At 44.7% G+C, this 26029-nt stretch overlaps 2 protein-coding genes across 4 annotated transcripts in view; one reads left to right on the top strand and one right to left on the bottom strand.

Moving 5' to 3' along the window:
* Slc20a2 (solute carrier family 20 member 2) overlaps positions 1 to 12114 on the bottom strand; it is an 88518-nt gene extending 76404 nt beyond the window's left edge. Inside the window, exon 1 of the mRNA XM_052161905.1 lies at positions 12022 to 12114. The gene's annotated coding sequence lies outside the window, so the exon portion shown is untranslated. The remainder of the gene's footprint in view (positions 1 to 12021) is intronic.
* Position 12115: 1 nt separating this feature from the next.
* On the top strand, positions 12116 to 25300 carry Smim19 (small integral membrane protein 19). 3 transcript variants are annotated; one of them, XM_052161908.1, is made up of 4 exons: positions 12116 to 12476; positions 15071 to 15209; positions 17406 to 17530; positions 24490 to 25300. In XM_052161908.1, the coding sequence occupies exons 2-4, from the start codon at positions 15076 to 15078 to the stop codon at positions 24552 to 24554; spliced, it is 324 nt and encodes a 107-aa protein (XP_052017868.1). In that variant the 5' UTR covers positions 12116 to 12476; positions 15071 to 15075; the 3' UTR covers positions 24555 to 25300. The 3 variants fall into 3 exon arrangements, with proteins under 3 accessions (XP_052017868.1, XP_052017867.1, XP_052017866.1); XM_052161907.1 differs by having other exon boundaries at positions 12323 to 12421; XM_052161906.1 differs by lacking the exon at positions 12116 to 12476 and adding an exon at positions 14479 to 14579.
* Positions 25301 to 26029: the final 729 nt, after the last annotated feature.

Raw genomic sequence — 26029 nt, 5'->3', positions numbered from 1 at the left:
TAGAAAGGGGCTCAGGCAGAAAACTACTCAGCAAGGTGAGTCCCACGTTACAGGGCTGCTGTTCATTTCTCAGCACCACCGTATGTGATACATGGGCTTTCCCTGGACATGTATGCCTGTATAAAAACATCATGAGGAAACCCATTTTCCTTTGTAATTAATAACAAAGTCTTTCTTTCCTTTCCTTCCCTCCCTTTCCGCGACAGGGTCTTCTTGTCTTGCTCCTGTCTGACCTGGAACTCGCTATGTAGACCAAGCTAGCCAGGCTGTCACAGACAGCTGCTTGCCTCTGCCTCCTGAATGCTGGGATTAAAGGGGTGTGCCTGGTATTTAAGACAGAAGTCTAGCTAGTAATAACTCAACTAGAGTTGCAGACTACACAATTTATAAACTTTCTTATGTAAGAAACTAATGAGTCAAGTGTTCAAAGCATTTGCAGAATGTTACAGTGTAGTTACAAACTAACAGGTTAATTTTAAGGAGACAAGTAGTCTTTCAGAATAAACTGTCTATAGATGCCTCTCAGGTCCAGCCCCAGGGCTTTTGTGCTGGCCCACCCCGACATCTACCCCATCAATGGACGACCTGCTGGAGTGCATGAGGGGACAGTCCTACAGATCCCAAACTACAGGCTCTCCATGACACAGAGCAACAGCAGGACATCTGATAGAGTAGCAGAAGCCAGGGGCCTCTTCCCAGACCAAGTCCTTGCAATGAATATTTGCAAGCAAAGACGTACAAACAATAGACTGTACTGTGGGACACACTGTGACACACTACAGCTTCCACGATGAGATTATATTTTTTTCTTCTTGGGGAAGGAGGGGAGGTTATGAGAGTAGAGGGTGGGTATGAGAGGAGGGAGAGATGAGTGGGATTGGGGAGCATGATGTGAAATTCACAAAGAACCAATAAGTTAAAAAGGTTACCATACAGTTTTAGAGATCTAAAAAGAAAATGAAAAAAATACCCACAATACACTAATAAATCTAGTTACTAGAATTACCGCTTTTATTTGGGGGTGGGAGCTTCTATCTAATAAATGTTAACATCTGTTGAGTTCCCTCTCCATTTCTAGAAACTGACTGTTCGCACAACTCCTTTTCAATAGTACTTCCTTTCTCTTCCTGACTCCGTGGTGACTTCACTCATGTTTTTGCTGTAATTATTGCGATCATGCTGTGCCTTGCTCTAACTTGCTCCCTGAGTGACAGAGTAACAACTGGGAAAAGATGCACCCAGAGCGAGCCTAGAAAACCCTCTCTCTCAGAGGATCATGTGAACAGAGCACACACGACATGCCCACGAGATAGCAGCAGGAGCTGGGCAGAGGCCTGAAACACCGGGTAGCTAAGAGCTTCCATTTTCCCAGAGACCCACTAGGCTTCCATTCCAGGGGATGATTTCCCCTTTCTTAAAGAGCTATCCTGATTTCGACTCATGCTGAACTTAAAGGGATGGCTTTTCCTCCACCTCTCCTCCCTGTGGCTACCAGGATTGTCACCTGCCTTCCAATATGCTTTTAAACTTTAGTAAAACTGTTCTCAAGTTACCTTCCATTTCTAATTTGTTTTATTAGCCATGAGACTAAGAGCCCCGGTTGGAAAATTCCGTTTCCCTGGCAACTCTTCGCTGGCTTCACAAACTTCACAGTCCAGTCCAGTACCACCCAAGTTGTCCAGACTGACAAAATGACTTATTCCTGAAGAGAAAATGGGTGCCACCCTATCTGAGTGAATTGTGACTATATGGGCTCTTTTAAAACCCTACCAGAAAGTCGGGTGCACACCTTTAATTCCAGTACTCAAGAGGTAGAGGCAGGCTGATCTCTGTGAGTTCGAAGTCAGCCTGGTCTATATATCAGAGTTCCAAAGCAGTAAAGCTATACACAGAGAAACCCTGACTCAAAACAACAACTACTACAGCAACTACAACAACTACTACTACTATAATTACTATCACCACTACCACCACCAGGTCCAAGAACTTCTTGTACGTACCAGACTGAGGAAAGTATCTAACTCCTTTGGACCCCTGAGAGGTCACCCATGACCTCTAACCTTCACTTAGCACCTCGTGTACAAATCAAGACTGACAGGACTGACTGTCTCGGTGGCTTCCAGTCAGCTCAGCACCTCCCGTTCAGACAGCCTACCCAACTGCGGACTTCAACCCTCCTGACCTTTCCTGTGCCTGGCCTTCCTCTGCCCTTTCACCTCGGACTGGACTCAACGCTGCAGGCCCCCACCCCCTGCCCCGCCCTGCCTCCTGATCGCAGCCACTTCCTCTCCGCAGCTGGTTTGGGTCTATTATTGTCATCATCATCATCTCCAGAGCTGCTTGTACTCTCATGAGCGTACTTCTGAAATCTCCAGGGACGCCACAGCGGCCTTTTGTATTCCTTCTGTAATCTGGAGAGACGGCTGGTTTACTGTGTGACCCTCTCTGCCGGCCCGTTTTCCAGTCTTCCAGGCCATACATCTTGCCTTACTGTGGGCGGGTTACGAGGGCCGACAAGCCCTGGCTTTGATGACCAGAGACCCCCCCCCACACACACACACACACACACGCACACACACAATTGTTAAGATTATGCTCCTATCTAGTGCTTGGCTCCCTGCCAAGAGGCTAAAGCCTAAGGTGGTGGGGAACTTCCCACGCACGCACGCACGCATGCCCGACCTCTTCATTCTGAGCCTGCTGAGGGGGAAGGCATTCCCTCTTACTATATATGGCAGCTATCTCTCCTACTGTACCGTTCCAGACCTGAAGGCTTGCTCTTCCCCCTTAGATCTGTCTCCCTCCCTCCCTCCCTCCGAGGGCCCATCAGGAGTCTCCTAACTGGGGTTTCACTTCAAGGCCTGACGTGCACCCCTCCCCCATGGAGGTGACGCACTTGCTCACTGGTGCTCCCTCTCTCTGAGTAAAGCTCATTCTGAGAAAGATTTTCCTGTCAGTCCTTTTCCCAACCCTGCGTTTTTTGTTCTAACGTCTGTGATGAAGTGAGTTAATATTAGTAAAGATTAGATTAGGATGGGAGAGGTGGCTCAGAGCTTAGGAACACTGATCCTGCTGAGGACCCCGGTTTGGTTCCCAGCACCTGCACTGGGGGCTGACACCTGACTGCACTAGGAATTTCAGGCATTTTTACTCGTCTCCTTATCTGTACAAGAGTGTAAGGGATTCTATGCACAGAGCACATAAACTCATTTTTATTTACCCATAAATTAGCCAATCTTAAAAAAAAAAAAAAGATAAAAAGAGAACCCGTGTTCACCTCAGCCAGATTACCAAGGAGAAAGGGGCCACCTGGAAAACTGCTACCAGAGAAATGGCAGGGCCTGGATGTTAAGTCTGACATCGTGGAAAGAAGGACACAAGCATATTCGTCTATGATTCTGAAGTGTGTGCTTATGACAAAATCTTTAAGACAAAGAGTAATACATGTCAACACCTCTTGCCTAGTTAGAGTCACAGTGCCAGACAGCTATCTTGACTAATTCTGAAGTAGCATTAGTTGTCTAGAGTACCAATCTTAATTCTTGGACTCGGAGAACACAGAAGCCTTGATGTTCCCAGGAAAAGTCGGTAACTGGTTTTTCTTCAATACTCAGAAAAGACGTAAAAAGGAGCTGTGTTCTAGGCAATGCCTGGTAACAAATGCATCTAGGAATGCCTGTCTCCTAAGACCAAAGGAAGCAAGGGCCCCTGGAGCAGACAGAACACTATCACAGAAAAGCATTTGCGTGTAGCCAAAAAACAGACCAAATATACCAGAGACTGAACCAAAATACTGACAAGATGGACAAGAGATGAAACTGGTCGGCTGGTGGCAGACTAGGAGGAAGGCACATACAGGTGAAGAGAGAGAGAATGGAGAAAGGGTCTAGAGACCTGAACAGTTAACTGCACACACTGCTCTTTCAGAGAACCTGTTTGGTTCCTAACAGCCCACCACTCCAGCTCCAGGGGATCTGCAGCCCTCTTCTGGCCTCCGAGAGTACTACACTCACATGCACATACACACAGGCACATCTACTTGAAAATAAATTTTCTTTTCTAGTTTTAAAAGACACAAAGATTTAAAATAGGAAGTTGACTCATGGGGGAGGCAAAATACCTAGAAATTAAATTCTAAGATGGCCCTAAGATAGGGCCATAAAAGAAAGAGCTGACAATACAATTTACAGCACCAAGTGTCTTAATTCTAAACAAACTAATTCCTATTTGAATGCATACAGGACATGAATGGCCTTAAGACTGACTTTCACTTAGGGTATCTACACAGATGTGTTTTCTCTTTCTTTTGTATGCCTTCCCCAGCACACTATGTGGGAAGGGTAAGAAGGTGACATCATAGTGACAGTAAAAACTAGTATGAAATGTAACATGAAGCTTAAAAGATTAGAAAGTTCTACTGTCCGCTTCTTTGAGGATACACAGGTTACAGGGAGGAGAATGAAGACATCACCAATGAATGGGACAAGAAATCTTGGACAAGAAAAAAAGAACACCAATACTGAAAAGAATTTGAGCTACTCTTTTTATCCTTCCTGATTTTATGAGGCAGGGTCTTATCTAGCAGGGAATGGCCTCCAGCTAACTACCGAGCTAAAGATGATTTAAATTCTTGATTTTCCTGCCTCCCCCTGCAAAGTGCTAAGATTATGATGTGTGTCAGCAGCATTAGAAATTGTTGCTGATTCTGGAAAACATAAGGTAGAATAGCAAGCATATTAAAGCTCTACTTACAAAGATGGAAGTCCTACCCCCTCTGCCCCAGACAGGGTTTCTCTGTGTAGCCCTGGCTGTCCTGGAACTCACTCTGTAGCCCAGGCTGGCCTTGAACTCAGAGATCCCCTGTCTCTGCCTCTTGAATGTTGGGATTAAAGGTGCGCCACCACCACGTCCAGCTCAATTCTTATTTTTAACACCCCCCAAATATGATTAACAGATCTCTGATGCTAAAACATGTTCAAGAATGCCATGTGTAGAAAAAGAACAACAGGACTCCCGATGAAACGGTGTGGGTTATAAAGAAACAACTGACACTCGTTGGGTACCACACTCTTTAGTGATTGTTTAATGAAAGTCAATTTCTACTGACAGGGCATGGCATCACTGCCCCGATTAACAGTTTCTATTCCATTTACTACTGATGTGATATCTGTACCCACAGATAAAACTCTGATCACAAGTAGATCACTAGCTGCTACAGCGATGGACAGTAGCTCAGATACCATTCCCCAATAGGATGGGTTGACAAAGATGATGAATGTCTATAGACAAATGTGTAAATGACTAGGATCTCCTCACTCATCTCTACAATCATCTTCATTCAAGCCGCTCAAAGGCTGTAAGCGGGCTGGAGCTGCTTCCCGAAACCCGCCTTTCTTCAGTCCTCTATCATTTTTCTGATGTTTGTATGAGTCAGTGGACAATCCAGTCCATGTGCAGATAACACACAACTTCCGGCGTTGAGAGACTTCCTGAAAGAATAAACCTGGTCTGTTGGTCTCTATGAGGACATGCTGAAACTAGGAGTATCACTCATATTCAAGGACGATATGGAAGCCAATCGTGCCGCTTTCAAGGTAAGGTTCCTTAAAAAAAGAAGTTAAAAATCAACCAGGTTAAAAACCCCAAGTACTTAACATAGTGCAAATTCTCATCATATAAGATGTTATTTTAGCTAAATGTGAAAAGTAATGTCAATAAGAAATTTTAATTTTTTCAACTTTAGAGTTCAAATGTTTAGAGGAGAATCATGGGGTATATAACAACATTGTAAACATAATTTCTTGAAATGTATAAAAATCCTAGATTTTCATGGACATTCTAATGTCCATGACTTTTTCATTTTGACGTATCCTGGGTTCACTAAATGACTTGGTGCATCAGAACTTCTTACACTAAAACCATTCAGCGAAGAGCTTGAGATTAAGTCTAACATGCCAGTTGGATAAACATTTCTTTTGGCTTTTACAAGTGTTTGCCTGTGCACCATGAGTGTGCCCGCACCCATGAAGATCAGAGCAGAGCATCATGCATCAGATACAGGCAGTGGAGTTAACAGACAGCTGTGAGCTGCCATGTGGGCACCGGGAATCGAACCCTCGTTTTCTTAACCTCTGGGCCATTTCTCCAGCCCCTCAACAAGCACTTCAGTACAGATTTCAACCCAAATGGTCCTAATCAGTTTCTAAAATATTTAAACAGAACATGAGCTGTGAGGCAAAATATGTAAGTCACTGCACAGGATATCTCAAAGTAAATGTTAAAACAGTAGCAGCTCATGACATGTCTTCACTGCCTCACAAAGCAATCCTGAGATAAATGACAATGACATTCGTCCCTTGAAAATAATCTCTAATAACACGGTATACTGTACCTTCATAGGGTATGTGCACCCTGGCTGCTAACCAGGTTGGTGGCCCATGCTTCATTTAAAGGGACGTCTTCATGGTTTCTAGAGAGCTGTCAGGTGATGTATAGTCCCCTATCTGTGCAGTAATCAACATTCAAAGATGTTGATGTCCAGTGCCCCCGAAATACCACCATCAAGTGCTGACAGAAAGGGAAAGTATCTAGATTTGGGGAGAATATGATTCTTCTGCACCTTGATGGGTTAGTTAGGTCCTCATTTAATTCCAAACTTCTGACTCGATTCCAGGTCTATACCAAATCAACATAAAAGTTTACACGTTGGTCCACCATTTAAAAAACTAAAGAAAAAAAAAGTACTTGGTCAGAAGAGGATGTTTGACTGTTTCTAACAGAGTGTTTGCTATCTATTGCTCAACACAGGCTGACAAAGCGGGATCAGAATTCCTCCAAAGAGAACACAACCCAAGGGCGATGTCAGAAATGCCCACACCACTGTAGATTCACACGATGATTTCAATCTAGTAAGTGCTTATGAAAAGTAGCCAGCACACTGTCACGTGTCACTCAGCATGGTCTTATTTGGCAAAAGTGTTCTAACACAGAAGCAAGAACTAGCAAGTCCTTGTCCTGGCTAATCATTATCCGAGAATCCGACAGCCAACGTCAAAACTTTACTCAGCTGTGAGTCAAAACTCAGTTTCTCCACCCTCATCTCCCGTCCCTGCAGAGGTCTCTCACCATTTCAGTCCCACCCTCTTCTCCCTGGAGAACTCACAAGTAAAGTGCAGTCGCTGTACTTTGTGCTTGCTACCCTGAACTTTTTTTTGTTTGTTTGTTTGTTTTTGTTTTTTGGAGACAGGGTTTCTCTGTATAGCCCTGGCTATCCTGGAACTCACTCTGTAGACCAGGCTGGCCTCAGAAATCCACCTGCCTCTGCCTCCCAAGTGCTGGGATTAAAGGCGTACGCTACCACCGCCCCACTTACCCTGAACTTTTTTAAGGATTTAAAAAACATTTTTTTGAGTGTGTGTTTGTGCATGGGTCAGTAGATAACTTTTGGGAGCTGGTTCTCTCTTTCTACCATGGAAATGGAACTTGGTTCAGTCGACAGGCTTGGTGGTAAGTACCATTTACCTGCTGAGCCTTCTTGTTAGCCCACTTTGAAACTTTTAAAAGAGCATCCTTAGGGTTGGGATGGAGATGTGACAGACCACTCGTTTAGCGTGCATGAGGCTCTAGCCACTAGCACCACGATTAAATGAATAAATACAGCATCTGTTTTGTCCTTTATTTTATGTACCTGGTTGTTTACATGTGTGTGAATGAGCACCACATGCATGCATGGTGTCATGGAGGACAGAAGAGGACCTCACATCTCCTGACCTGGAGACCCTGAGGATGGTTAGTTATAAGCTGCCAAGCGGGTGCTGAGAACCAAACTCAGGTCTTCTGCCAGAGCAGCAAGTGCTTTAACGGCCGAGTAATCTCTCCAGCCACCCTCCTCACCCTAGCCCAAGGTGACTACTTCTCTAACTACAAAAAAAAAAAAAAAAAATGCATTTTTAGATCTTTCCAAGTATAAAATAGTATTCCTAAGTTGGAAAGGTGGCTCAGTGTTACACGAACACAAGCAGTTACCACACAAACGTGAGTTCTGATCCCCCTGTGCCAACGTCTAAGTCCCTGTTCTGTGGGGTAACTAGGCTTGCCAGTCACCGACAGCTCCAGGCTCAGTGAGAGAGACCCTGCATCCAGGGAATAAGTCAGGCAGTGACAGGGCAGGATATCTGACATCCTCCTTTGGCCTCTGTGTACTTGCACCCACCCCTACCCCTGCCACCCCTACCCCCACCCCGTCCCTTACACCCCACAAATAATCTACAGAGAAGCTTGGCTGGCCCGGGAGCTAGGCTACCTAGTCTACTTATTATGCACATCATAACCTTGGTTAGAAACTTTGCTGTGTATCCATTTACTCCTTGAAAAAAAGGATAATAAATATCTTCAGCAAAAATTGTTGAGACGAGGCAGGAGAGATGGCTCTGTGGTTAAGAGCACTGACTGCTCCTCCAGAGGTCCTGAGTTCAATTCCCAGCAACCACATGGTGCCTCACAACCATCTGTAATGGGATCTGATGCCCTCTTCTGGTGCATCACGAAGACAGCTACAGTGTACACATATAAATAATAAAATCTTTTAAAAAATTATTGAGACACTAATAAAGGAACATGAAAAGAGCACCGTGGCTGGCATGCTTTAAGTGCTACATAACTATTACTTATTGTACTGGCTGGTTTGTGTGTCAACTTGACACAGGCTGGAGTTATCACAGAGAAAGGAGCTTCGGTTGGGGAAGTGCCTCCCTGAGATCCAGCTGTGGGGCATTTTCTCAATTAGTGATCAAGGGTGGAAGGCCCCTTGTGGGTGGTACCAACCCTGGGCTGATGGTCTTGAGTTCTATAAGAAAGCAAGCTGAGCAAGCCAGGGGAAGCAAGCCAGTAAGAAACATGCCTCCATGACCTCTGCATCAGCTCCTACTTCCTGACCTGCTTGAGTTCCAGTCTTGACTTTCTTTAGTGATGAACAGCAGCATGGAAATGTAAGCTCAATAAACCCTTTCCTCCCCAACTTACTACTTGGTCAATATGTTTGTGCAGGAATAGAAACCCTGACTAAGACACCTATTCTTTTTTGGCACTCAGTTTTTACATTGTTTCATAAATGTATACAAAGCTTGCCCAACTAGTATATTACCTATAGTTTAAAATACATTTCATGTTTTCCCATGAAAACTAGTATTTATTCAATAGGTACATACAAGCCAACTGTGTATAAATAAAGCAGATGCCAAGGCAATTCTCAAAAACAGCACTGTATAAATAGGTACAGCCTTAACCAACATTGTATTTGAAGTGAAGAAACAAACTCCATGAAAAACTAATGTAGAACTCAATTATAGAGGAGCTCCTGGAATAGCCCTACACTCAAGGCCAAGACAGACCTAAACTAAAGGAAACAGATGCACTTGCTACATTGTTCATTCCATAAATACTTTTCCTGGCCAGGTCCTGTTCTAGGCCGAGGATAAGCAACAACTCATGCTTAGCACAAACTGACTTGTAGTCTGGGAACCAAAGGACACTCACATCAGAGACAAGTTTTCTATTTCAGCTTTTGCAATATAGGAATAAGACCCAGGGTCCAAGCATTCTAGGCAAATGCTTGCAGTGATCTGCATCCCTGCCCCAGGAGCCCAGTTTTGAAGTGAAGAATGAGGCAGGCTCACCTTCCTATCATCACTTGGATGACTTACAGACAGGTGCTAAGACTGTGCTATGGTCACTACAGTGGTCACAAACGTTGAAATGGCACATATGAATAATTTAGTATTTTTTTTCATATATTGCAGGTTAGTTTAAATCTACTCAGTTGGGTAGATTATATTAAGGGAATAGTTTCCATATTTCTTGATACAAGTGGTACGATTTATAAACCTGTTGTCACTATTATTGGGATAGATTTTGTTCAGTTCCAAACTTTCCCCAAAGGATAGTAAGGAGATTCCTACCACTCCTCTCTCTTCCCTTTCTTTCTCTCAACTGCCAACACCTACCTACGAATCTCAAAGCTTGCAAAGTGCTTGAGGAGGCACCTATGTGGTAGCAAGAGTTATTCACACAAAGTATTCACTCCCACAATTTACAACTTTCTCTTCTTTATTTGCCTCCCTCCCCGAAGCCAATGTCCTCAAGTAAAGAAAGAAACCCTTTGGTAAATGCCAGCACACGAAGCTCTGCCAAATTTTCTTTCTTTCCAGTGACGGATCATTAGAATTACCTGATATGTAAGTTCCAATATGCTAAATTACCCAAAGCACAAGCTTCCTGCCTCTTCCCTCAGTCTGCCAAATCTTTCCCGCCACATCTACTCTCTCAGGATACAAGACTCTACTCTCACGCTCACAAATCAATTCTGGAACTGTTATGGCTCCCCAAATCCTTAAATGGTATCTTTACAGTCTCATCTTACACTGGATATAGTAAGTGAATGTGTGTTTAAAATACTTAAATCCTAATTTAAAACTTGGGCACAAGTATCCACAATACAGGAAATCTAGCATTCTTAATATGCAAACACTCACTAAAACCCTACACTCCTAGCTGAGTGTAGGAGGGAAGCACTTTTGATCCCAGCACTCAGGAAACAGAGGCAGGCAGGTCTCTTGAGTTCAGAGATATCCCAGTCTATGTAACTCCAGGCCAGTCAGAGATACACAGTGAGACCATATCTTAAAAAGGGGCGGGGGTGGGGGGTGGGGGGTGGGGGTGAGGGGGTGGGAAGGACACACTCTAGCAAAATCTAACAGCCTACTGATTGTTTAATTTTCTTAGTTTGGTGTTGAAAAACATCGTTTCAAATATTTGCTGTTAGTTAGCAAGTATAGTAAGAAATAAAGAAGGACCCCACATCTGAGTAAAGGCTCTCACTCAGTACCTTTGCCTGGTGCCCACCCTATCTTAATCAACTTCTGATCATGTTATATAATGGGCACTTATGAGTAAGAAAGAGCCCACAAGGCTTTTTAAGCTATTAAACACCCAAATGGATTAATTGCACTTCTAAAGTCACACTAATTTGTTGAGTTATTTTGTGATCAACACCCTTATTTTCAGAAAAGAAACAACTATTTAAAAGCAAACCTTCTACATAATGGTGCATACAAATCAAACTTATGTGTTCAAAAAAAAAAAAAAACCTGAACAATCTACGCCTATGCAAGAAGTTACCCTTGAAAATGAACTGATATAAAACATCTATGAACATCTGGCACTGTCCTGGCAAACACGCAGCAAACGGCACATTTACTACTGTTTCAAATTTTTCTAACTTTAAACTCAAACTAAATGGTTAAAAATTATATAAACTATTGTGCGTATAATATACGTAAATGCTCATACGCTGATACTACAAAATAGGCTGGCATGTTACTGTTCCTAGAGAAGGGGAGTTTGTAATAGGCAAGACAACTTGTTAAAAGTTACAGAATAATTATTTGCTCTTATCTCTGCATACCAATTCAACAGAACCGCTACACTGAGAGCAAGAATTGTAACAAGAAGTCAGATGATCCCGGAGAACTTGCCGTGCTGGAATAGCTAAGCCCTTAAGCACGTGGACAATGGGCCGCTTTATTCGCATGGCCGCACTAACCTGGGGACTGACTGATCGGTTTAAGGGCGAACTGCAAGCCCAACAGAGCAATCGCCACCTGCCTCACGCTGGAAAACGCAACCATTCAAGTCACTACGCAAAGTTGTTGCTTTTCTTTTTCTTTTAAAAAACATCCTAGCCATTCAAGCAAAGATGCGAGAGCAGTCGCCTTGGCCTCGCAGCCGGGAAGATGAGGAGACCTAGAACCCTGCAAGCCAGCTTCGTCTCGGGAGCACGCGCAGACACCCCGAGATCGCCCCACCGCGGAGGAGCCTCGCGCCCTCGGGCCTGAGCCCGCCGCTTCCCGCCCGCGCCGACCCGGGCCGCGCTGCGCTGCGCTCCGCTCCCGCCGGACGCCGCACGCGGGCCGCCGCGGCGCCCGGCTCCGAAAAGAGGGAAGGAAGAAAAACCAATAACAAAACCTGGCTTCTCGTTCCCTCCGGAAACCGCTGGGCCGGCAGGAAGTGACGAAGGAGAGGTCGTTCGGTCCGCTGGGTCTCGGCCGGCGCGGGGAGCCCGACTCCCGGAACAGCACGAACGGAGCAGAGCGGCGCGGCGCGGCGGCCTCCGCACCTCAGCAGCCGCCGAGCGCCCGCCCGCCCGCTCGCCCGCCCGCGCGCGGCCGCGTCACCGCCCCGCCCCCGGCCCCGCCCATCCCCGTCCCGGCCGGGCCCAGCCGCGGGACGCGGGTCAGTGCCCGGCCTGGGTGTCTGCGGGCGCAGCGAGCCAGGCGGCTGCAGCGTGCTTAGGGTCCCCGCGGTGCCGGAGCCCGCGTTGACGCGGGCGAGAACGTGCAACGGGCCATCGCGGGAGGACTGTCCTGTATGTCACCTAGAGCGGATTGCACAGGCTCGGGGTCGCGGCTGGAGGAGGCCAGGTTTGGGAACGGGTTCCCTCCGTTCCCGGGTCCCTGTGGCCTTGGGGGTCACAGGGCCGCCACTGTCACCTGTTACAGAGTTGCAGTGTGTCAAAGCAGGATGGGTGCAAAAAAAAAAAAAAAAAATTACTCGAATGTGTACTGTGCGGTCCACAGGCCTCAGCTATGCTCCGTCCTCTAGGAAAGGGTGAAATCTTGGTCCCTTCTGCTATAGGACCTCGAACTTCGCAGTGCTTGAGAGTCAGGAGAACGAATCTTCCCCTCACGGTGTTTGGGTTTTGTTGTTAGAAATTATGTTTAGGCTGAATTTCCGGGAGAAAAATAACAAAAGTTCCACAGGAGAGGCAGAAATAGCATTCCAAGCGAGGTGGCAGGTAATGCTCACTTCTAGAACGGGGTGGACAAACTTTAAAACTCGGGATAATGTCTCATGATTTCCTGAAAAGGATTTTGTCACCTAAAAGCAGGCTAGCCATAAACTAAATCCTGATGGATGCATTTTTGACGGCATTATCTCTTAATACTCATATTTACCTGCAGCTTAAATCAGCTCAGTCTAGCTAGCATCTTTCTAATGCAATAATAGTTTAAGCATTACATCACAGGACAGCTGAGGGAAAGAGTCAGTTTTCCCCCAAAAGATGCTGGTTTGTCACTCCCAGCATCTATCTCTGAGAGCATTAACTTGCCTGAAATGAACCCCTGGACATTTTACTTTAGACTGGAGTGGAAGGGCGCATATTCACACACTTGGTTAGATTACACAAAATGCGTGGGAGGGGCAGTTAAAGTACCATGTAGACACTGTGCCTCTGAGCTCTCCATTCCTGACCGTGTTGATGGTGTCAGGACTAGCAGGAGAGGCCTAGCCTCAGTGCATCTTTTAAAATTGCGGGTCTAAGGTAACTCAGACATCCCAGGACCCCTGGATTAGCCAGCAGCGTTAGTGCATACTACAGATGGTTTATAGTATCTGTTGTGTACCTCAGGTTAACGGTTTGCCACTCTGGGAAATGGTCAGCATTGGTTAGAAAATCTCCTTCTAAGTGTGATTAAAAAGTGACATAGAAGGAAGCCCTCAAGCTCTGGGTGAAAATAAATTATTCACACAGCGGCAGATGGAAGGGTCAAAAGCCCTAGCAAGAAATTAATCCGGTTCACATCCACTTTGGCATTAGGAAACATTGTGTTAATTTGTCAGGTAAATAATTGGCACTCATTCCCTATCCTAGTAAGGCCCCTGCCTTATTGATCACTGATTCTTTCCTAATTGGTTAGCTCCTGGTTCTGAGGGCCATGACCGTTAACCCTTTACGGTCTGCGCTCTCTGTAGCATCTCCAGTCAGACACTTAGGTTTTACCAAACACGATCCTGGTTACTGCCATTTTAGTATCGTGGCATTTACAGTGGTCTAATGTGCCACAAGTTAAAGGCGGTTCTAGTGTTTGGTCTTCCGGAAGTCTCCATCTAAAATAGACTGACTACTGTAAATCAAAAAAGTCAGAGAACTCCTGGAATTGAATTTTAAAAAAATAAGATTTGAACATGTAACTCTGTCACCTTCCCATTCAACCAAAAGCCCAAAGCTCCGGTCATTAGTATTTAGGAGTTAGGTCTACCCTAATATCTAGATCTTAAAGTTGTAAGTCTTATTGTTAAATTCTGTTTATTGTTCCTTGACCAAAATATTTTTACAAGGCCAGTGTTTATACCTGAAGACTGCCTAAACACTTCTGAGTTGCTTATGGACATCCATTTTCTGTTCAGCACAGGGAAGAACTTTGTCCTTAGGGAAAAATGCAGTTCTCAAATACAAATAAGAAACCTTTGTTCTTTTGCTTGCTATTTACTGTGAGTACGTTTCTCACCCCTGCTCTCTGTGGGGATCTCCGAAGAATGCATGATTATGAATATGTAGCAAAGTAACTGTTTATCTCATCACTTTTTTTTTTAGCCAGATTCAGTAAAACAGGCAAAGCTTGGTCCAGCTCGTGATGTGCCAGCATATTGGGAGGCCCAGGAAGAGCAGCTAGTGTGCCCCTGTTCTTTCCCAGGTTGATGTCATGAGAGAGACTGCTGTCAGAATCCCAGCCATTGTCTGGGTCTGTGTTTTGAAGGGTCCCGTTGTTTTCATCTAAATGACAGCTACAGTTTGGAGACTGCAGTAGCGTTTCAGATCCAGTTCTTTTATCAGTATCTCTGTATCTTACATTTTAACATCTGTGTAAAAGCTATAATATTCCAAAATTTTAAAAAAATGGGGAAAATATTGTGTTTTACACGTTTATGACCTAAGTCTGGGGTCAGTATACCGTCTCCTAAAAAGAGCCAAACCAGCAATATTTTTTAAGACTCTATAAATACTGAGGAAAATTGAAACACGTAGGTACCGATCTAGGAACCGCAGGCAAGCGTAGGGTAGAGAGTGTGCTTAGTATATGTATCACCTGAGTTTGACACACACCCCACTCAAAAATACGTGCAAGGAATGAATGGCATGTGTGTCTTTCATGTAAAGTCATCCTTGGCTCTGGGCTGTACGGCAGCTAGTGGCCACGGCTTCACCAACCCCACCTTCTCTTCTTCCTTACAGATCCCATGGCCGGAAGTTATGGTGTGATGGCTGATGACGGTTCTATCGATTACACCGTCCATGAAGCCTGGAACGAGGCCACCAATGTCTACTTGATAGTTATCCTCGTTAGCTTCGGTCTCTTCATGTATGCCAAGAGGTAAATGTAGAAGATGCTGCTCATTAAAGTGGGCTAGCTGTCATTGTTGTTGTTGCTGCTGTTGTTGTTGTTGTTGTTGTGATGTGTGTTAGCTGAATCAAATGCATGAAAATATTTCTTCAGAAATCTTGTTCCTGGACTGAAGAGGTGCTGTTCATGTTGGTGCTGGTGACTCAAGGTTTGATTTGAAAATCTCATATCAACCAATCTGCTGCTCTAAAGTTTGATGCGATCACTTCTAAAATGCCTGACTCTGTCACCAGCTTTGATACTCTATCCCCTTAGAATGAGCACACTTTTAAAGTATTTTTCACCCAAGTGTCTGAAGTGCAGAAATACTCTGACGACCATGTACTTAGCAAGCCCCTCTTCACCCGTTTGACCTATCCCTTGCTTCTTATGCAGGCACTTGTATTCACGTGCATGCTGTTGGTCCGATTAAGACCAGGTTGAAAAGCAGCTTGCAAAGGAGAGTGTTTGTTTCAGCTTACAGGCCACAGTCTGTGAGGGCTGTCGGGACAGGAACCCAAGACGCAAACCTAGAGGCAGAACCTGAAGCAGAGACCATGGAGGAGTACTGCTTGTGATTCGTTCTCCGTGATTTGTCCAGTTTGCTGTCTTATGCACCCGAGACTGCCCGCCCATAGTGAGCTGGGGTCCCCCACATCAGTCGTGAACTAGGAGAATGTCCCACAGACTTACCTACAGGCCAGTTTGACAGAGCCAGCTCCTTCACTAAGGTTCTCTCTTCCCAGATGACCCCAGCTATATATCAAGTTGACAAGAAACCAGAACACTACTTCTCTGTTCCTTATTTATAAAAATGCCAGTCCCTTGAGAACAAGAATTGGGTCTTTTATCTTTGTGTCATTGATATGCCACTTGGTCCAAATTCTTTAAAAAAAAAAAAAAGATTTATTTGTTATATGTAAGTATACTATAGCTGTCTTCAGACAGCACCAGAAGAGGGTGTCAGATCTCATTACAGATGGTTGTGAGCCACCATGTGGTTGCTGGGATTTGAACTCAGGACCTCTGGAAGAGCAGTCAGTGCTCTTAACCATCTGAGCCATCTCTCCAGCCCCGGTCCAAATTCTTAAGAGACATGTTTCTGCCTTAGTTTCTAGTGTAGCTTAATGTAAATACTGTCTTAATTCTTCCTGGCTTCTTTCCCTCCAATCCAGCAAAACAGTTATAGGACTAATTATGTTGGTGATGGTAGTAATGGTAATGCTGATGATAATAATGTGGTGGCAGTGGTGATGAAGATGCTGCTGATGGTAGTGGTGGCTAGGGTGTATTTTAAAGAGGAAAGTCAGTATTCTGTTTGTGGGTATATACTTTGGGACATTCTCTAGTGAGGGTTTTTTGTTTGTTTGTTTGTTTGTTTGTTTGTTTGTTTTTGAGACAGGGTTTCTCTGTGTAGCCCTGGCTATCCTGGAACTTACTCTGTAGACCAGGCTGGCCTCGAACTCAAAAATCCGCCTGCCTCTGCCTCCCAAGTGCTGGGATTACAGGCGTGCACCACCACCGCCCGGCTTTCTAGTGAGGTTTAAAAAGGTCCTTAAGTAATTCATAATAATACTGCAGAAATAGTTTCTGTTTGGCCTGTGATGTCCCTCTCCTGTGTGTGCATGCCCTTGTTGCTGTGTAGCTCCCTCTCAGCGGCTGGACTGCGGGCGTGGTGTGGCTGGAAGAAGGCGACACATGACATCACGGATCCACTTGCATGTGACAACTCTTCTCTCAAAAGAGCTACCACCTCCTTCCCACTTCTCTTTTAAAAGCAGAGATGTATGTTCTTGTTTCTAAAACAAGATTCCAAGAAACTGTGTCATTAAAGAACATTTTTATTCACGAATTTTTCCAAACTAAGGTCTGCTCACATCAGGGATATCCCCCACTCCAGTGTTTTGTCTTTATTCGGGTGTCGTGAAAGGAAGGAGAATGGCATGCTTCCTTGTTTGTATACTGTGGCTTTTAACACACCATTTTTCCTAGGAGCTGAGGGGAAACACTAGGGAAAGGCCTCATTTTGTGGCCCCTTCCTTTATAGCATGGAAGCTCTATACAGAGAGCTTTATACATTAGTGAAAATCAGAGTACTTCACAGGAACATTTTGGCTCACACTTTTAATGGATCACGAGATAATTATTTGTGTATTAAAACAAACCGGTATTGTTTTTGTGTTTCAGGAATAAAAGGAAAATTATGAGAATATTTAGTGTGCCTCCTGCAGAAGAGATGTTGTCAGAACCAAGCTTTTATGACCCAGTGAGCAGAATTCGCTTAAGACAACAAGTGGATGTCCATCCCATCTGTAAGTGTGGTCTGTGCCAGGCTGTAGATGTAATATCTTGAACACAGATTTCTACTGCACTTAGTTAACAAAAGGTTATAAAAGATGGTTGTTTAGAAGAACTTAGACATTTCCCGTCACAGATTTATCCCACCATTATGGCTGTTAGATCCTTTGCCCTCCTGTTCTCTGAGGCCTCTCTGTAGCCTTGAGAGGTAATCTTGCTCTTATAAAGTTTGCAGTAATGGCGATTGTAAACGCCAATTGATACCTCCATTTCTTCCTCTTCTAATTTTTTCTCCTTTGTACTCACTTGGGATGACATGGAAATGGTCAGACAACTGAACACCAAAGTGGTATGCAAATGGCTTTCAGGAACTGTGAGATCTAGGTGCGAGGCCAGAAGTTATATTTGAGCAATATTAATACACCCTGTGGTACTAATCACTGGAAGAAATGGAAACTCTCCCTGATGTAGCATATACACAGGAAGAAGAAACAAAAATTTAAGCCGTATAGGTCAAGCAAGAGTCAACCGTATGTACATTGAAACCTTTGGTGATATTTGAGAGATGAAGGCGTGGCTTCCATGGTACATTAGGGAGGACAAGCAGTGGTGTTCATGTTAAAATGCCAGGGTCATCCCAGCTGTCCTCCTAACAGGGTTTAGAGTCACAAAGGAAACAGAGCTCTGGGTGGGTCTTGAGGGTCTTTCTAGATCAGGCTAACTGAGGTGGGAGGATTTAGTCTAAAGGTAGCATGACATCATGACATGGGCTGAAGTCAAGGACAGAGTGAGAAATGAGACCGCTGGCTGAGGAGGAGGAGCATCCGTCTGTTTTCGACTGAGGAAGCAGTGTGCTAGCTGCTTGTCAGCACTACTGCCACGTTTCCCTGCCTTGATAGACTGTGTTCTATAACTGTAAGCCAAAATAAACTCTGCTTTTCTTAAGTTACTTATGTCAGGTATTTGCCGTAGCAACAAGGAAGTGATACATTGTTGTAAAGTCAAGGAAACAACACTTCTTTTATTATCCGAATAGAACCTAAGTGTATACATATATGCATAACGCACATGCTCCGAATGATGATAGAGGCACAGAGATGTGCATCAGCGTGTGGATGGAGCTCACATACCTGCTGTCTTCTACTCTCAGAGACCAACGGCCTCTCCTGGGAGAAACAACCTCTCATACTTCATAATAAGAACAGTGGAGTCTCAAGACTAGCAAAACAAGACAATCTATTTTCAGTTTGCAGAAACTGGAAGCCAGCCAGTACAGAAGGCAAACGTGGCTGTGGTTCCTTTTCGGCACAAAACAGTGGCTTGTGTGTCCCGCATTGCGGTTCTTCGCCCTTTTAATTCTCATTGGCTGAAGCTCTTTGGAGAAATACAGTGTTCCTAGTGCCTTAGTGTTGCTGTCTACCCCACTTCCCCATTGGATTGGGTCCAGACACAGCCTTATCTAATGAATAGCTTAACCCCCTCCTTGCTTCGTATCTGGGCTCAGTCAAGCAGTAGTCTCCCTGTAACTTTCAACCCTCCACGCACAGGCGCCAGCACCAGCTAGAAGGGTAGATGCCGGAGCCTCCTGCTTATCTGGATTCTCTAGTGAGATCTGAACACACCTCAGACTGAAAATGAACTACTACTTCTCACTGTGCGCCTCCTATTCCTCTGCAACACTGCAGATCTGCCTCAGTACCTCCTGCAGCCTCGAGTTCTCTTCTAAAATACAAAACCCCAACAAACCCTCTAAGTTAGGTTACTGCTGACTGTCTGTACATGGGTATGGGGCTATCCATCAGAGCATAGGTAACCTTGCAGTGGCCATTCTCTCAAAAAGAGTCTCCCTCAGCCAGCCAGCTATTAACTGCAGCGGCTTTTCAGTGAGTAGAAGGGCCTTGAGCGCCTGCCCATGTGTGCTTGAGTTTTAGTTGGCTTGATCTTGTGGACTTCCGGGCAGGTACCCCCTGCCACTGAGTGCATGAGTTCAACAGCCATGGTATTTCCAGAAGACAGTATTCCGTAGCTCTCCTCCCCACCTTCTGTGTCTTACGTTCTTTCCGTCTTATCCTCTCTGAGGTTCTCTGAGCCTCGGCAGTGAAGGGAGAAGTGTTATTTCATAAAGATATCTCATTTAGGGGCAGAAAGACAGCTCGGTGGTTACGAGCACTGACTGTTCTTTCTAGAAGACTCAGGTTTGATTCCCAGGACCCACATGGTGATTCATAACCATCTGTAATTCCAGTTCCAGGGGATCCATTTTCTTCTCTTGGCCTCTCACACTCATAGCTCACACAATAAAATAAAATACCCATACATATTAAATAAGTAAATATTCAAGATGCCCCATTTAAGCACTAGCTATTTATTGTCAGTTCTTTAGGCAGTTATGAATTCCTTTATTGACTGCTGCCTGCTGCCACATGAATATTCTGTAACCAAGGCTGACTAAAAGCATAAATTGTTGAAAGGCAAGACAACACCGTGACCAGTTAGCAAAACCAGAATCAGGTTCCATCTTAGGCCTATGGTCTCCTCAACCATGGGCTTTTCATCAGGTTTACAGTACTGGGCATGAAATAGCCACCTGTCAAGGAGATCTCAAATCCACCCAGAAAGTGGTTGGTTACCGCATACTAGTCAGAGCACTACTGCACTGGTGGATACATCATGCCTGGCATGTGAGTATTTTAGCATGCAGGGTCCAGCAAGGGGTAAGACTGTTGATGGCTTTTCTGCCCCAGCAGCATGCATAATACTTCGAGCACTCCGAGTTAACTACTAGGGAAAACTCTTTCCAGTCAGTCATCTTGCAGCCTGAGTGTGATGTTTTAGCAATTAGCCAAGGGCATCAACAACAGCCTATGCTTTGGACACATCTGGGCCTAATTACCCAGAGAGAGGTATTTAATGCCCTACACTGTAATTTTTGTTTAATAACCCATATATTCTGGAGGCATCATTGTTTTCCCATGTGGGGTACCTCCGGTCAAACTTTTTCTTTTTTAACAATTGTATTTTGAAATTATCTTGCTAATTAGTGTGGGTTTTTTGGTTTTTTTTTTAACTTATTTTATGTATATGAGTACACTGTAGCTGTCTTCAGACACACCAGAAGAGGGCATCAGATCCCATTACAGATGATTGTGAGCCACCATGTGGTTGCTTGGAATTGAACTAAGGACCTTTGGAAGAGCAGTCAGTGCTCTTAATTGCTGAGCCATCTCTCCAGCCCAATTAGTGTGTTTTTATAAGACCATTTTATATATCCTGTGGTGGTTTAAATATGCTTGGCCCAGGGAGTGGCACTATTAGGAGGTGTGGCCTTTTTGGAGAAAGTGTGTCACTGTGGGGATCAGCTTTGAGACCCTCCTCCTAGCCAGTCTTCTCCTGTTTGCCTTTGGAACAAGATGTAAAGCTCTCAGCTCCTCCTGCACCGTGCCTGACTGGACGCTGCCATGCTTCCCACCATGATGATAATGGACTGGACCTCTGAACCTGTTCGCCAGCCCTAATAAGAGTTGCCTTAGAGACTAAAGAGATGGCTCAGTGGTTAAGAGCACTGACTGCTCTTCCAGAAGTCTTGAGTTCAATTCCCAGCAACTACGTGGTGGCTCACAGACATCTGTAATGGAAACAGGTACAGTATATATATTGGGGCTGAGGATTTAGCTCAGTGGTAGAGTGTTTGCCTAGCAAGTTCAAGGCCCTGGGTTCAGTCCTCAGATTTGGGGGGGAAAAAAAAAGTTGCCTTGGTCATGGTGTCTGTTCACAGCAGTAAACCCTAATGAGCCCGCCACTCCCCTGCTCCCGCCCACTGCCCTGCTCCTGCCCATTGTCCCCTGCTCCCGCCTACTGCCCTGCTCCTGCCCATTGTCCCCTGCTCCCGCCTACTGCCCTGCTCCCGCCTACTGCCCTGCTCCCGCCCACTGCCCTGCTCCCGCCCACTGCCCTGTTCCCACCCACTGCCCTGCTCCCGCCCACTGCCCTGCTCCCACCCACTGTCCCCTGCTCCCGCCCACTGCCCTGTTCCCACCCACTGCCCTGCTCCCGCCCACTGCCCTGTTCCCACCCACTGCCCTGCTCCCGCCCACTGCCCTGTTCCCACCCACTGCCCTGCTCCCGCCCACTGCCCTGTTCCCACCCACTGCCCTGCTCCCACCCACTGCCCTGTTCCCACCCACTGCCCTGCTCCCGCCCACTGCCCTGCTCCCTAGTCCCGCCTCCTTCCTTGCATGCTCTGCTTTCCATCAAGTCATACTTGTGGTTGGCCTGTGAGACAAGGCGTTTCTGTGCAGCTCTTCATATTCTCCTCCTGTATGTTAACCCTAGACTTTGAGGTCCACTGCTTCTTCCTGTCTTCTAAGCTAAACACACAAAGCAAAACACTTGAAACTGACTTCACATATGATGGTGACCATGTGACATTTGTCCTACTGCACCTGAGTTCCCTCACTAAATATAATAATTTTTTTCTATTTCTACCCATTTCCCTGAAGATGTCATGATTTTGTTTTTCTTCATTGTTGGCATGCAGTCTTGTGTGTCCCACATTCCCGCTGTCTGTCTGTTAATGGACATATGAGAGATTGTGTTCTACAGCTGTTCTCAGTAGAACACAACGAACATGGTGGGCCAGTGTGTCTGGAGTAGGATAGAAAGTCCTTTGGGTGCATGCCCAGGAGAGCGTAGCTGGGTCCTATGACAGTTCTATTTCTAGCTTCTTTGAGAGTGGTGGCAATAGTTTACGCTCCCGCCAACTGTGTACAAGAGTCCTTTAGCCACATCCATTTGTCATTTGTACCCCTGATGGTGACTACTCTGACTGGGGTGAGAACAGAATCTCAAAGTAATTTGATTTTGCAATTCCTTGATTTTGAGCACTTTTTAAAGCACTTACTATTATAATTCTTTTATGAATTCTGCTCAGTCGCATACCCTGTTTTCACACTGGATTACTGATTTTCTTAATGTTTTCTTTTCTATGTTCTTTGTGTGTTTTAGCCACTAATCCTGTCAGATGAACAAGACAGGAGCAGTTGTTTACTTATACGCTGTGGGCTGCCTCTGCACTTGACTGGCAGTTTGCTTTGCCGTATAAAAGTCTCACGAGGCCCCATTTGTCCAGTGTTGACCTCCTTTCTTGTACTAGTAATCTGATTCAGCGCTGGCATCTGTGTCGGGAAGCTGAGGCACACCCCTTCCTCTGGCAGTTTCAGGGCATCATGTCTTATATTGAGGACCTTGAAGTTGATTTCCATGCATAGTGGGAATTAAGGAACTGGTTTTACTTGTCTATACATTGAAAGTCAGTTTTCTCAGCACCATTTGTTGAAGATGCTATTGTTTTTTGTTGTTGTTGTTTTTTTGTTTTTTTTTTGTTTTTTTTTTTGTTTTTACCCCGTTGTCTTAGATAGGGTTTCCATTGCTGTGAAGAGGCACCATGACTACAGCAATTCTTATAAAGGACAGCATTTACCTTGAGCTGGCTTATGGGTTCAGAGGTTCAGTCCATTATCATCAAGGTGGGAGCACGGCACCATCTAGGCAGGCATGGTGCAGGAGGAGCTGAGAGTTCTGTTCCAAAAGCAAACAGAAGACTGGCTTCCAGGCAGCTAGGAGGAGGGTCTCAAAGCCCACCCCTACAATGATGCACTTCCTCCAACAAGGCCACACCTGCTCCATCAAGGTCACACCTCCTAATAGTGCCACTCCCTGGGCCAAGCTATTCAAACCACCATAGATGTTGCATGTTTGTGGTGTTATTGTCAAAAAATTCAGTGGCTATAGGTGTGCAGGCTTGCAGCTGGGCCCTCAGTTCTGTTCCCTTGGTCTGTGTGTCTGTTTTAGTGCCAATATAGCACACTGTTTTTATTACTACGACCCTAGTTTAATTTGAAATTAGATATGGTAATATGTCCTATAGTAATCTTTTTTTGTTCACTATCAGTTTTGCACTCCCAACATGTAAGCTGTAGGACATAAGAATCTGTATTTACCCTAAGTAACATAAACAAGAATAATGTCTCTCATGGCTAAAAACAACTTAAAGGAAGAAGTTGCAAGTTTTAAAGCTAAATAGTTGAACGATATTCTCAAATCTTTTTAGCTTTATCATCTCTGGGTTCACCTTAAGACAGTTTTTCTTTACTAAATTAGTTTTTAGTAAGAAGAATTATGTAGTTGTTTTGGCTTCTAGTTAATAGTGGAGACCTTTATGTTCAATACGTCTGTAGGTTTCTAAGTTAAATATAGTAAAAACAAAGAGATATTAATATCAAAGTGCTGAAGATAAGTTATTATTGAGAACTCAGCCCTGTGGGGCCCATCTCTGTCTGCCTCCTTCCACAAGGCTCAGTGGTCATCAAGGAAGGAAGAGGGATGGAAAGACCGTAAGAGCCAGAGGTTAGAGAAGAAATGCAAAATGGTCTTTTCCAGATGTGACAGGATGTGGCACACACGACTGTGGCTGCTTGTGCAAGATCAAGCCAGTCAAAATTCCAGGCTGGATGGGTAAAGAAAGGGTGCCTAACCCCTAGCTCTGGCTGAGGAGATGCTGCCAGTTACTGGTCGCTGAGGTAGCTTAGTTTCTTTCAGGGAAATGGCCCCTGGTGGGTTGCCTGTGGTCCTGTTACCATGCTTATACTGAAAGTACTAGTTGGACTTTTTTTTTTTTTTAAAGGACACACAGTTGGAAGGGAAAATGTGCAGTGAGTTAATTTTTTTGATAGCTTATTCAGTTATTTCTTATATTTTAAAGTTCAGAATGGTCCAGATATTTAAATAATAATTATAAATATAAGATAAATAGTGCTGAAAATAAAAGGTCTAGGAATATAATTAACTTCCTGTAGAGAAAAACAGATAGTTAATTCTAACTAATTTCTTACCAAGCATCATGATTTAATATGACTTAATGACATTAGTGCATAATTATTTTATTCTTCATCTTTCTCATCATTATTTTTCACAGCAAGAAAGTATGAGTATCAACAGCCCCAAAGCCAGGCTGACAGTGTGCAGCTCTCGTTGGAATGAAACTTCGGACTGAGCAGTGGAAGTGATTGTGAAGCAGTGTGAGAACCAAGTTCTTCGCCCGTCTGTTAGATTATGAACAGCATTTAGAAAACTCGCCAGATAAACTCATTCCACTTGTGCCGAAGCCTGCTGTTGTTGCTTCTTCTAGGACTTTCTGCCTAAGTGCAAAAATGCTTAGAAGGAAAATGCTTCCTGACTGGAGATGGGAACTAACCCTTTGGAGGATCAGTGATGTCTTCAGGATACAGTGAAACATACAAGCATGTCTTTGGGAGCAAGAATCCCTGAGTTAATGTCACTTTAGAGTATTTTTACAGAGTTAAAGCGTGACATTCTAGCTATCGGTTAGCTTGCTCTTAGGACGTGGTCTATCATGATATTTAACGTTGGTAGCAGACTGATTGTGTTGCTCTACGATTGTTCCTGGCACTTTAAGTGACCTTTATTTCAAGACGTGTATGACACACAGGACCTTGTAGTCTCTTCCACATCATGAAGCGTATCCCATCTGCTACTTGTAGATTCTCTGTGGCTGGGTTTGTCTCCCTTCAATTGTATTCACAGAAGTTGTTATTTCGTTTCTGATCCCACATTTCCCTTGCCACCCTAGTGCTCCTTGAGGCCATGCTGTTAGACAAGGAGACATCTCAGTCTTTCTGTTGACCTCTTATTTTCCCATGGTTTCCCTGTAGCTGTTGACCGTTACAGCAGTGTCTTCTGCTGTTTAAAGCTTTGCTGAAAACCCAGCCGCCTTGCCTCGTTTTGTGCTATACAATAGAAAACCTAGTGTTTCAAGTTTATTCTTGTTAAAGCTGGTTAGAGGTAATGGTAGAAGCAGGTTGAAACTTAAACTGAAAGACACATTCCTGCTGCTGTGATGAGTACAAGAGCCTCCAGAGAAACCAGAGCAGAGGGAGACAGTGCAGCAGGAAGTGAACCACAGGAGGACACATGTCACAGTCTGCTTTAAGTGTTACTGAGCTAACGAGAGATCCCTGAACTATGAATCTATAAGCAAACCGCCCGCAGCCTGTTAGAAAGCAAGCAGCTATGAGACAAGCACTAGCTGAGCGGACTTAAGCTGTGGCCCGCCATGTTATAGTTTGATTCCTGCCAATCTGATTGTCCAATAGAACAAAAGTCAATACTCCAGCAGACGTTAGCATAGCCAAGGGACTCTGCTTTCTATTATTCTTCGTGGCCCAGATAAAACAAGTAGCGAGAATCGGAAGAACAGGAGAATGAAACCCATGTTAAAGAGAAAAAAGTCAGTGTACATGGGATTTCAAAATGTTCCATATGTGAAACCAAATAGGCAGGGTCCTACAAGCAGCTGCTCCTAGCATGTAGGATTAGCATTGGAGTAACAGCCCAGGAATGTAAGAAATCTAGTGATATCAGTGAGTCCAATCTTCATGGGTACTAGCATTAACTTCAGGTTCAAAAAGAGGAAGAGTTAGAAGAGAAGCAGTCTC

Source organism: Apodemus sylvaticus, chromosome 18 (genome assembly GCF_947179515.1).
Source record: "Apodemus sylvaticus chromosome 18, mApoSyl1.1, whole genome shotgun sequence".
Classification (NCBI taxonomy): Eukaryota; Metazoa; Chordata; class Mammalia; order Rodentia; family Muridae; genus Apodemus; species Apodemus sylvaticus.
The sequence above is the reverse complement of the archived record's forward strand: the minus strand, read 5'-3'. Positions and strand labels throughout refer to the sequence as shown.